Here is a 13,453-nt window from a genome sequence, read left to right as displayed (position 1 = left end):
GATGGAAATTGAGTAACTGAGGTCAGCTATGTGAGTGCTCTGTGGCTATGCTACTGATGCCAATAAAAACCCTGGACACAAGACTCAGGTGAGCTTCCCTGGTTTGCAATACTCTACATGTTGTCATACATCATTGCTGACAGAATTAAGTGCTGTCCGTACAAATCCACTGGGAAAGGACAACTGGAAGCTTGTGCCTGGTCTCTCCTGGACACCACCTATGTCCTTTTATCTTTGTCGATTTTAATCTGTATCCTTTCACTGTGATAAACTGTAACCATGAGTATGACAGTTTTCTGAGGTTTGTGAGTCCTTCTAGCAAATCACTGAGCCTTAGGGTGGTCTTGGGGACCCCTGACTCACCTGGAAAACAACAAAATCTTTCTATCGTAACTTACTACCATAGTAGTGGAAACAGATAGAAAACAGAAATACATATGTTCAAGGACATTCAGTAAACATTCAGATGAGATCCAAGAGGATAGTCCAGGATAGGGAAACCAAAGAGCTTCTAAAGACATTTTAATCATTTCAAGGGACTTTTAAGCTATGGGTCTGCAGCCCCTTGGTTGCTGGGACTAAGATGATATGGGAAAGACAGATGGAAACCTGACCTTTGGGGCTCTGGGTTGAATGGACAAGAAGATCTAACTCAATGTGATATTCTCATCCACTTGTGTTACATACATTACTTTTCTTTCCACCTCAAGTTTCAGAGAAAAAGGAAATATTCTGAGTCTTCTAAGAAAGAATGAAGCAAAAGAGAAAAAATAAATACCAAGAAACTTCAACTAAAAAAGCGTGTTTTCCTTTCATAGAGTAAATGCCTTCAGCTTTGTACCACAGTAGCACTCCTTTGCCTCTGCAGATGCAAATTCGATTATCGGATACAGTGAGCCCTGGGCTCACATGTCCAGCCCCCTGTGCTGGTTGGTGCTTCCTCCACTCACCTGGCCCCGCTGACATCAACTCCGACCATCAGCTGCCCATTCAGGGAGAGGATCTCATCCCGCAGTCGGACCTTCCCACTCTTCCCTGCAGGGCTATTCTTCCTCAGCTCCGTCACCCAGATACAACCGACATCCAGCACAGGACCCTGGTGGGTTTTCCTCTTCTTGCCCCCTCTGCGCTTTTCACCATAGTCCCCAAAGACAGGAATGTTCCCAAAACTGAGGCCCACAGTCTCTGTGTCCCCCAGCTCCTTGGTGAGGTACACAGTACAGATCTCCATTTCTGGGAGCGTGAGGTCAGGCGGGATGGTACTCTCATCCACTGCAAAGTTCAGCTGGATGTACTCCTGCAGCTTCTGGATGGCCGCCTGGCAGAGCCGCTGCTCTGGCCCGGCCCCGCCCTCCCGCAGGCTGTTCTGCAGCCACTGGCAGAGGAGGGGCAGGTGCAGCACAGCATTGTCCTGGGTGATGGGCATGGTGCTCACTCCCGGCCGTCAACATCATGAGAGGGCCTACTCCTGGGGGCCGGGCCCCACGGGGCCCCATATCCCTTGGGAACCCTGGCTGTCATCGGCTTGGCCTGTATTCATGTTTGGGCTAGCAGATGAGCCCAGGAGATGCCTACTCAGGACTGGGCTGTTTGCCTTGGCAGGAGGAGGACAGGGCACAATTAGAACAACAGTGGAACAATTAGAGCGCTCGACGAGGGAAGGAAGGAAATGTCCGACAAGTTCTTGCTTGCTTTGTTGAACAGCAGGGCCCATGTAAATGACATGGAAATTGGGTATTCCTCCGGGGAGCGACAGCACGTCCTCCCTGGGCTCATTCACACCTGGGAAAGGAAAAGGAAGAAACAAAACATTCCAGTCACTACAAAGAGCTTCTGACATAGAACCTTCTCTATTACAGAAGGCTTTTCAGATACCAAGCTTGCACCAGGAACCCAATGCTTCTCTCCAGTCCTCAGTGTGGCTCCCTCTACATGTGCGCGCACACACACAAGTACACGTCTTTCCCTCAGACAGAAGCTTCTGGAATGCTGACCTTCTCCAGGAAGCTTCCCTGATTAGCAGGGAAATGAGGTGACTTCTGCCAGGACAACCCACTCACACAGACCAACAACGAGGCCGTGTGACAAGACCCCATGGGAGGTTGTAGAAGGGCTCTCAGCATATTTAAAAGCTTATATCCCTAGGAAGCTAAAAAATTTTGTCCATTTGCCTGGAACAGCCCTACTGCACACACAGGAGGGCTCTCCATTCCAGAACTCTGTTCAGACAATACTACAAAGAAAAAGAAGGAGCCAGTCAACACCACAGAGATTCCGGCTCTGCCCTGGGGCAATACCAGTCCACAGCACTGCCACCACTTCCATCACACAAATTCAGAGGGAAACTTCTGCCTTTGCATCCTACAGCTGCCTTTAGTCTCCCCTTTCCTTTTCCTCCTGTAAACTGTTGAAAGTGACCGATTTCAGGCCAGCCCAAATGTCATCTCCTGGGTGAGAGGACTTTGCCCCTCCTTTGCTTGCTTTTTTTCTTAAATACGTATTTTTTAAATTGTGGTCAAATATATGTAACATAAAAATGAGCATTTTATCCATTTTTAAATTGTACAATTCAGGGCCATTAATTACATTCACATTATTGTGCAGCCATTATCACTACCTATTTCCAAAACTTGTTCTACACCCCACACAGAAACTCTACCCGTGAAGCAATAACTCCCCACCTGCCCCTTGCCAGCCCCTGGTAACCTCTAACCAACTCTCTGTCTCTATGCATTTGCCTGTTCTAGATATTTCATGTGAGATCATATCATATCTGTTTTTCTGTGTCTGGCTTATTTCACTTAGCATAATGTTTTCAAGGTCCATTCACGTCGTAGTGTGTATTAAAACTTCATTCCTTTTTAGGGCTGAATATTTGTATGGCTGTAGCACATTCTGTTTACCAATCCATCAGTTGATGGACACTTGGGTTGCTCCGACCTTTTGGTTATGGTGAACTGTGCTGCAGTGGACACTGGCATTCACACGTCTCTTTGCTGGCTCTCTAAGACGTTGCTCACAGCCCTGCTGCCATTCACTAGGTAGAAGGCTAGTTACAGCAGGTGTGTCTGCCTACTAGGGCTGGCACTGACTGGTCTTGTCCTCTCTGAATTCTGCACAGTGCCTTGCACATAATACGTCCCCAATGAACGGGTAACTGAATTCCAATGCCAATTCTCCTTCTTCATCAAAGAAAAATTTTACCTCCATCTTCTGTAAACACAGAAAAATGATCCCTTTCCAAACTTCACTTTCACCCAGAGAAAGTCAATATAAACCACAGAGTTTAAGATGGAAAATGCTCCCCAGGCTTCTTGGGGAGTGATTTTACCGAGGAATAATAATAAATGAGAGAGGTGTCAGAAGCCCTGTCAATAATAAATGACCTTATTACTCAGTAACCTTAAAGGAATTTCTAATATAGTGAGCTCTGAGGTTCCAAAAAACTGCAGTGCCAGCTATTAGTTGGCTCCAAATAAATTAAAAGGTGAGCAAGTATCATCTAAATAGTCATACTGCCATGAAAAAGAAATCCAGAATCAAGGAAAAAATAATCCATATATGCACAAAGATTGAATGTCTCTTGTGGCCAAAATAAGTAACACCTCTCACTGAAAAATAACTTCATACCCAGACATATTAAAATCTCACAAATAAATCAAAACGATTTCCATCAGGCCTAGCAATCTTTATGAGTCTCCAGTTCTTCACCTAAAATGAGAAAGTTAAGCTAAGTGAGCTCTAAGGTCTCTCGTGCTCAACACTGAGGTCCTCAAACACAATGACGGTATCTCTTTCATCAATACATTACTCCCTACGATGGGACGGGGCTTGTCACATTGTGGACTCTCAGTAATTAAAAAGAAAAAAAAAATTAAGATCCTTTAAATTAAAATTTTAATGATCTATGCTTCAAGGTGTTAGTCACAGTTGACATGGTTCTGTTGTCACTGGGTGCCATCAAGTTGACTCCAACTCATAGTGACCCTAAAGGACAGAGTAGAACTTCCCCATAGGGCCTTGGAAACTCTATGGGGCAGTTCTACGCCATCCTATAGGGTCGCTGTGAGTCGGAATCGACAGCACTGGGTTTTTTTGGTTTAATCTTCACAGCAGCAGATTGCCAGGTCTTTTCTCCTGTGGAACCGCTGGGTGGGTTTGAACCACAGACCTTTCTGGTTAGCACCTAAGCACTAACCAGGGCTCCTTGAGATGATTCTAGACATATGAAAACACAGTAAATATCTTGGGCAAGATGTTCTTTAAATAAGTCTGACTGAAGAAAACTGAACTTAAGAGTAATAGAGCATCTTTTTTTCCAGGTGTCAATTTGTATTCATTCATTCAACAAATATTTATTGAATATCTATTATGTACCAGGCCTTGAACTTGGCACTGGGAATATAACTGTCAATAAGTCACAGTCCCTGCCCTGAAGGAATTCATTGTCTAGTGGAGAGACGCATAAATGAAATGGAATTATAATGTAATAAGTCTATGACAACCCTGTTAACTTTCTACCTGCCAAAGAACTGACAGAGCTACATTCCTGGCAGCCATGTTTGTAGAATAAAACCCACCCCAGCCCTTGTCAATTGATCCAGAGCATGGCATCTCATCCAAGCTGGTATATCCAGAGTATTTCCCCTGAGAATTGAGAACTGGACTCAGAGAGAAAGCATTAGTTTCTAATGTATGGCAGGAACTAGAATTTTTTGAATGTAGGGGCTCTGAAAGGCAAGATTTTACCTATATGCTATATGGATTAAGCAGCAAAGAAAGTCAACCTGAGAAAGAATAAAAATAAAGTTGATCAGTAAACAGGCAGAGGTGCAAGATCAGGGAGATGTAACTCCCTGGATTCCCCAAAGCATGCCTGTTCTTAGTTCCTTCCGTGGACAGGGCTGCATTGCTGCCTCTCCCCATTCCCAATATGAAAGACCATATGAAACCTTAGAATAAATTACACTTTAAAAATTAACTACTTAAAAGAAAAAAGGTAAATCAAAACAGAGCTTTACCATGAACAACTGCTCCATTTTCCATGAGATCAGAAATAGATGGTGCCTGGCTACCATTACTGAACATTTTGATCAAAGATTCTATAGACGAATCCTGATCAAAACAGGGAAAAAACAGAATTACTAATTCTCATGGAATCCAGACTTTTTGGAGCCAGGGAGGCTGGGTGAACCCCCAAGCTAATGTCCTGAGATAATTTTTAAACCCTCAACCAAAAATATCCTCTAAAGTCTTCTCAGAACCATAGTTCAGCTTAAGTAGTAAAGAATGTTTGCCTTAAGCATTGCACTCTTTTAAGATCTATCTATACAGGATCAAATTGAAAATAGCAACTGGAAAGACCGGATAGGAACCTTAAGGGGCAGTGAGTTTATGTTAATGCGGGAGGAACAACTCAGAAAATAAGGGCAAGAATGGTTGCACAACTTGAAGAATGTAATCGGTATCACTGAACTGTACTCGTAGAAATCATTGAATTGGTGTAAGTCCTGCTGTGTAAATTCCCAACAACAACTAATAAATAAATAAAATAAATTATCTAAAAAACAAAACAACATTTTTAAAGAAAATTAACACTACCTTGATTTGCTTTCTGCTACCTGTAACTCGAAAGTTGTTAATGCATCGGAGGTGAGCAAAGCTGACTGATTCAGCTTTGATCAGTTTTTCCATCTGTAGTACAATCAGTCATAGCCAAGGTGACGCAGTCACAAGATATCAGCACGGCTGCTGGGAGCCCACCTCACTAACACTGAATGTGGTGGGGACTGGGAAGCCGTTTTCAGAAATTGTTGCAAAGTGCTCAGAGACCCCCAAAGACATCTAGTCTTATTCTCAGGTGTTTGTGGGCTACATAACCTATCAGTTCTATACCTATAGTAAAGAACTTTACAATAATCCTTCCCCTTATTCTTTCCACTCATTTTCCCAGAATTTTATATAAATAGGAAGTGCAATGATTTGAGATGACTCAGGGCATAAGAAAAGATACACAATTTTGCAATATTATGAAAAGTGGGGTTCTTCTACAACATCCAGTGAAACATTCCAGTGAACAAATATTGACTAGAGAAGAGTCAGAAGAACAGGAATCTGCAGTTATAAACACAGCCATTCCCCAATGGCTGGTCTGTGCAAAGGTCTAAAAGCTTCTCATTCTGAAGATTAGTCCATTTGAACAGTGAGCAGAATTTGTGCACATCAAGTCCACTGCAAGGGTCCAGTTCACGTTTGTCTATCATACATAATTCTCCAATTAGATCCCCATCTCAAGCAAACAGCCATGAAAATTTAAATTAAGTTTGAGTAGCTTGAAGTTGACAGCCTTAACATTCAAAATAAATGCTTCCGTAAGGAAGGCAATCTATTGATGTGGTGTGAGAATCTAACAACTTACTTGAATCCCCTATTAGCAAAGTCATGCATTCTCAGTGTGGGAGAGATTGCCTCCAAGGGGGTAAAAACTGGTTCTGGGGCAGGTGAAAAAAACTGTAGATATCATAATGGTTAGTGGGTCTCCCATAAAGATTATAGCCTAGAAAACCCTACGAGACAGTTCTACTTTGACACATGGGGTCACCATGAGTCAGAATCAACTCAACAGCACCTCATGACAACAACTACAGTGATTCTCCCAAAGCTCCATGCTATCTGACAAAATCTTATTCTTAGTATTTCATTTCTCATGTTGGGGAGAATTTAAATTAACTTTTTTTTCTCCTCGGAGAGAGGAAGGATCATGGGTGATGACGAAAAAAGTTTGACAAATCCTGAGCTGAATGAAACCGTCCATCTGCCCAAAGTTATAGGCCCGGGGTCACCCAAAGTCTAGAAGCTAAATCCCTAACCTGGCAAAGTCCTTTGGTTTATCCAAAGTCCCAGTGGATGGAGCTTGACTACTAACCTAAAGGTTGGCTGTTCAAACCCACCCAATGGTACCACAGAAGAAAGGCCTGGCAATCTGCTTTCTTAAAGGGTATATAGTCAAGAAAACCCTATGGAGCAGTTGTACTCTGCAACACATGTGGTCACCAGAAGTTGGAATCAACTTGATGGCAATGGTTTTGGCTTTTGGTTTGCTTTATCCAAACCCTGTACAAAAATCAGATGCACACTGGCTGTCTTGTACTAACTCCCACCTCTAACTGTCCTAGACCCTAGATTCCTTCCTGTTCTGACCTCTGCTGAGTTCCAAGTTCCTCAACCCTCATCTAATCTTCCTACTCTGGACTAGATTTCTCTGTCACCTTTAAGAAAGAGCTTACACTTTAAAAGGAAATCAGCGTTTATTAAATACTTACTATTCATTTATTCTTTTTTTTTATTCATTTATTCAGTGAATGTTCGCTAAGTGCCTATCACATGCTGGGCCCTGAATAAAACTAACCAAGCCCTTACAAAGCCTGTGTTCTGATGATGGCGAGTGTAAACAAACAAATACGAAATACTACAATCTTCGGTGGTGATCAGTGCAATGAAGAAAAGAATGGTAGTGTCAGAGGATAGTGAGTGATGGAGGTAGAGTTTAGATATAGGATTAGGAAAGCCTCTCTGAGGGGACATTTGAGAAGAGATCTGAATAAAGTGAAAGAATAAGCCACCTTGATTTCCTTTTAAAATGTGAGGGGCTCAGAAAGGATGCCCTCCCCATGCTTACCACAGAAGTGGCCATGGGGGACGATGAATGAGGAGTAACCTCCCAGACAGAAGCAAGGGCTATGGAGGACAATAAACAAGGAGTTCCTTCCACAAGAATGAGGGGCTGCCACGCTGGCTGGAGCATAGAATCTTGCTACTCCAGCCCAGGAGGATTTGGTCACGGCATAAAGAGTGGGAAACCCTGGTGTGGTAGTGGTTAAGAGCTACAGTTGCTAACCAAAATGTTGGTAGTTCAAATCCACTAGGCGCTCCTTGGAAACCCTATGAGGCAGTTCTACTCTGTCCTGTAGGGTTGCTATTAGTTGCAATCAACTCGATGGCAACGGGTTTGGGTTTCTTTGGTATAAAGAGTGACTGCTGTGTTTTACACTAGCCCCTTTTACAAATGGGACTGTTAATTGTGGTTATGCTATACGTTTTTTCAGCACTGTTTGTTGGATGTGTTGGAACTTGGTTACATGAAGTCATATCCAGAGCTGATGGAGAGGACTGCACACCATCCAGAAATCCAGGGCTCTCATCTGGATATGCTAATTCCACAAGGCTTAATTATTATTATTTTTTTTTTGGGTGCCATCTTCCTTGGAATGGCAAGTCTATTCTACGCATGGAAAGAAGGGTATGTTTGAGTAACCAAAGAAGTGGACTGTGGCAGAAAATGCCTTCTCCTTTCTTCCTTACTAACAGAATTCCTCCTGTGTTTGTGGAGCAAGTACCCAGCCAAAAAGCTATGTTTCCTAGTGTCCAATGAAGTTGTTGGGTGGGGCTTCCAGAAAGGCTCCTATTACATTAAGCGTCTGGGGAGGGGGACAGAGGGGGAATTCTTTTCCCTTTTTCTTGCTTAGAATGCATGTGATGGCTGGAGCTATAGCAGCTGTTTTGTGACCAACCATAAGTCAAAGGCCTGGATCCTTGAGCAACTGTACCAATTCTAGACTTTCTACCTCCAGCCTTCTTATTGTTGGTATTATTTATCATTATGGACTGTCAAGTCAGTTCCAAAGTGACCCTATGTAGAACAGAACGAAACGCTGCCTGGTCCTGCGCCATTCTCATAACCATTGTTAAGCTTAAACCCATTGTTGTAGCCATTGTGTCAATCCATCTTGTTGAGGGTCTTCCTCTTTCTATATGAGAGAAAAAGAGAACTCTTTCTTAGACATTCTCTTATAGTTGAACTCTAAAATACATTCTCTTATATCTGAATCCCTAATGAATAAACTGCTTTAATTCACTCTTTACCCTCAGATTCAAGGTCCAGAATATAATACTCTGTGTTTCAGCTTGAACCCTACTACTCTGTAAATCAGCAGTACTATTGAGTTTCTGTTGTGATTTAGGGACACCAAAGAAATACAAGGTATATTTCTGCCCCCCCTTAAAGATCTAAATGCTCACGTTAGTTCATCTAATGGTTTATCAGCACCACTGTTGAGCCCCAAGTGTAATAGACAAACCCACAACTGATTGAGAAACACAGCAAATACAGAAATTTTGTGATTCAACTTTAAGTTGGCTTATGTTTTCAAACAGCAGGATACTTGGCTAATTCTTATCTATATGCCTGACCCACCCAGCAACACCACCTGGCAACATGCATCTGTAAAGATTATGGCCAAGAAAACCCTATACGGCAGTTCTACTCTGTAGCACATGGGGTTGCCATGCGTCAAAACTGACGCGAAAGCAACAGTACATGGCTGACTCTGAAGCTCCTGGGTAGTCCAAATGGTTTACAGGTTAGGCTGCTAATCGAATGGTTGGAGGGTTGAGTCCACCCAGAGGCACCTCAGAAGAAAAGTCTGGTGATCTACTTCTGAAAAGTGAGTCATTGCAAACTCCGTGGAGCACAGTTCTACTCTCACATACATGGAATTGCCACGAGTTGGGGTCAACTCAATGGCAAATGGTATCTATATGGCCAACTCTTGATTAACAAATGAGCTATGCATATGACACAGAAGTCATGGAGCAAGGGTTAACAGTGCCAGGCTTGGAAAGAAATGATATACAGCTTTATGGAAGCTGTGGTCCACTGAGAGAAAGAGGCCATTAAAAAAACTTGAACAGTAAAGTGTGCTAAGGTCATGAAGAGGGAAGTACAAGGTGCCTGGTAGATTCTGGGAAACAAGGCTATCCAAGGTCTATGTTGAGGTTTTAGGGGATGAGAGAGGTGTTCCCTTTTCCTCTAAAAATTGTAGAAGGTGAGGACCTGGAAAGGACCTCAGGGATGATCTCATCCAGCCTTTAGATTTTACACATGAGAACAAGAGCAGTGGGCATCAGGGCAGACCCAGAACACACAGACCAATGGAAAAGAACTGAGAGCTCAGATGTCAACCCATCTACCTACAGGCAGCTGATCTTTGACAAAAGGCTGAAGTTCATTAAACATGGAAAAGACAGTCTCTTTAATAAATGGTGCTGGCAAAACTAGATGTCCAACTGTAAAAAAAAATGAAACAGGACCCACACCTCACACCATACACAAAAATTAACTCAAAATTGATCAAAGTCCTAAATATAAAACCTAAAACTATAAAGACTATGGAAGAAAAAGTAGAGAAAACTCTAAGGGCCCTAATATATGTTAGAAATAGAATACCAAACATAACTAAAAACACACAAACAGCAGAAGATGATCTAAATAAATGGGATTTCCTAAAAATTAAACACTTATGTTTATCAAGGAAACCCTGGTGATGTAGTGGATAAGAGCTATAGCTGCTAACCAAAAGGTTGGCAGTTCAAATCCACCAGGCACTCCTTGGAAACTCTGTGGGGCAGTTCTACCCCTATAGGGTCGCTATGAGTTGAAATCAACTCGACGGCAATGAGTTTCTTTTTTTTGTTGTTTTTTCCTTTATGCACATTTTCTTTATTTATTTGACTTTTAAACTCTCGTCCTTAAATTATACAGATATGTTACTGGTAATTGATAATTCTTAGCATGAAATGAAAGACACAGAATTTCATGTAGGTCTGAAATTAGCTAGATTACATTTATGGAACATTTAAGTGCCCCATAATTCTTAAATGATATTGCAACTTTGTACTAAACATTCTAGAGATTCTTCTAAAAAGTTGTTTCATATGTAATCTCTCATATAGGTTTGCTTTTATAGTGTTTTTTTTTAATAATTTTTATTGTACTTTAAGTGAAAGTTTACAAATCAAGTTAGTCTGTCACATATAAGCTTATATACACCTTACTACATACTCCCATTTACTCTCCCCCTAATGAGTCAGCCCGCACCCTTCTTCCAGTCTCTCCTTTCGTGACCGTTTTGCCAGTTTCTAACCCTCTCTACCCTCCCATCTCCCCTCCAGACAGGAGATGCCAATACAGTCTCAAGTGTCCACCTGATACAAGTAGCTCACTCTTCATCAGCATCTCTCTCCAGCCCATTGTCCGGTCCCTGCCATGTCTGATGAGTACTCTTCGGGAATGGTTCCTATCCTGGGCCAACAGAAGGTTTGGGGACCATGACCGCCGGGATTCTTCTGGTCTCAGTCAGACCATTAAGTCTGGTGTTTTTATGAGAATTTGGGGTCTGCATCCCACTGTTCTCCTGCTCCCTCAGGAGTTCTCTGTTGTGCTCCCTGTCAGGGCAGTCATCGGTTGTGGCTGGGTACCATCTAGTTCTTCTGGTCTCAGGATGATGTAGTATCTGGTTCATGTGGCCCTTTCTGTTTTGGGCTCATAGTTATCATGTGACCTTGGTGTTCATTCTCCTTTGATCCAGGTGGGTTGAGACCAACTGATGCATCTTAGATGGCCGCTCGTTAGCATTTAAGACCCCAGATGCCACATTTCAAAGTGGGATGCAGAAAGTTTTCATAATACAATTTATTATGCCAATTGACTTAGAAGTCCCCTTAAACCATAGTCTCCAAACCCCCGCCCTTGCTCTGCTGACCTTTGAAGCATTCAGTTTATCCCAGAAACTTCTTTGCTTTTCGTCCAGTCCAGTTGAGCTGACCTTCCCTGTATTGAGTATTGTCCTTCTCTTCACCTAAAGTAGTGGCAACGAGTTTCTTAATGCTCATCAAAACCAAATCAAACCTGTTGCCATCGAGTCAATTCTGACTCACAACGGCCCTACAGGACAGAGTAGAACTGCCCCACAGAGTTTCCAAGGAACAGCTGGTGGATTTGAACTAGCAACCTTTTGTCTCATCAAAAGCCTTCTCCAAAAGAGTAAAAAGAGAATATACAGACTGGGAAAAAATGTTTGGCTACAACATATCTGACAAAAGTCTAATCTCTAAAATCTATAGAAAACTTTAACACGTCAAACAACCAATTAAAGAATGGCAAAGGATATGAATAGAAACTTCACCAAAGAAGACAACCAGATGGCTAACAAACACATGAAGAAATGCTTGTGATCATCAGCCATTAGAGAGATGCAAAGCAAAATTACAATGAGATACCATCTCATCCCAACATTAATAGTGTGAATCAAAAAAAAAAAAAAAAAAAAAAAACAGAAAATAACAAGTGCTGGACAGGCTGTGAAGAGACTGGAAATCTTATACACTGCTAGTGAGAATGTAAAACGGTACGAACACTTTGGAAAATGGTATGGAGGTTACTCAAAAAACTAGAAATAGTAATACCACGTGATCTAGTAATCCCACTCCTAGGTATGTACCCTAAAGAAATAAGAGCTGTAACACGAATAAACACCCAAGTTCATTATTCTTCATTGCTGAACAGTAACAAAAAGATGGAAATGACCTAAGTTCCCATAAACAGAAGAATGGATCAACAAACTGGTATATACACACAGGGAATATTATGCAACAATAAAGAATAATGACAAATCCATGAAGTATCTCACAACATGAATGAATCTGGAGGACATTATGCTGAGTGAAATAAATCAATCCCAAAAGGACAAATATTATATGGGACCACTATTATAAAGAAACAAAAGGTTTACACACATGGAAAAAAAAACAAAAACAAAGTTTCTTTGATGGTTACCAGGAATGAGGGGAGAGGGAGGGAAAATTATTAAATAGATATAAGACATACATTAATTTTGGTGAAGGGAAAAGCAATACATAAAATGGGGAAGTCAGCAAAACATGACAAAGGTATGAGAGGACACTGAGCGGAACTCAAGAACAAGGGGCAACAACGGTAATTACCACAGCATAGACAACCCTACAATAATAACGTTAACACACTAATTTACGAATGGATACATAGCTAGATAGATATGACGAGGTGTGGGAGGGAATAAGGAACACATCCATCTACAGATACAGATCTGGTGGTTGATATTTCTACATGCATAACTGTTGTTGTTAAGTGCCATTGAGTCGGTTCTCACAGTGACCCTATGTACAACAGAATGAAACACTGCCGAGTCCTGTGCCATTCTCACAATCGTTGCTACGTTTGAGCCCACTGTTGCAGCCAGTGTGTCAATCCATGTCGTTAAGGGTCTTCCTCTTTTTTGCTGACCCTCTACTAAGCATGATGTCCTTCTCTAAGAACTGGCCTCTCCTGACAATATGTCCAAAGTACGTGAGACAAAGTCTCACCATTCTTGCTTCTAAGGAGCATTCTGCCTGTACTTCTTCCAAGACAAGTTTGTTCATTCTCCTGGTAGTCCGTGGTATATTCAATATTATGTGCCAACACCAATAATTCAAATGTATCAATTCTTCTTGGTCTTTCTTATTCACTGTTCAGCTTTCGCATGCATATGAGAGATTGAACATACCATGGCTTGGGTCAGGCGCACCTTAGTCTTCA

General features: G+C 42.0%; 1 protein-coding gene across 6 annotated transcripts in view; it reads right to left on the bottom strand.

The window, feature by feature from the left end:
- PDZD2 (PDZ domain containing 2) overlaps positions 1-13,453 on the bottom strand; it is a 575,078-nt gene that overhangs the window by 304,408 nt on the left and 257,217 nt on the right. For 3 of the 6 annotated variants that reach the window (XM_049861663.1, XM_049861661.1, XM_049861662.1), the window contains exon 2: positions 951-1,782. The exons of 1 other annotated variant lie outside the window; for it this stretch is intronic. In XM_049861663.1, the coding sequence (XP_049717620.1) occupies positions 951-1,426 (476 nt within the window). In that variant the 5' untranslated portion in view covers positions 1,427-1,782. Of the gene's footprint in view, positions 1-950; positions 1,783-13,453 lie in introns of those variants that run through there. 2 more of the 6 variants (XM_049861666.1, XM_049861668.1) reach the window with 1 other exon arrangement.

This window comes from Elephas maximus, chromosome 2, assembly GCF_024166365.1.
Source record: "Elephas maximus indicus isolate mEleMax1 chromosome 2, mEleMax1 primary haplotype, whole genome shotgun sequence".
Classification (NCBI taxonomy): Eukaryota; Metazoa; Chordata; class Mammalia; order Proboscidea; family Elephantidae; genus Elephas; species Elephas maximus.
Note: the sequence above shows the minus strand (reverse complement) of the source record. Positions and strands in the feature narration are given on the sequence as shown.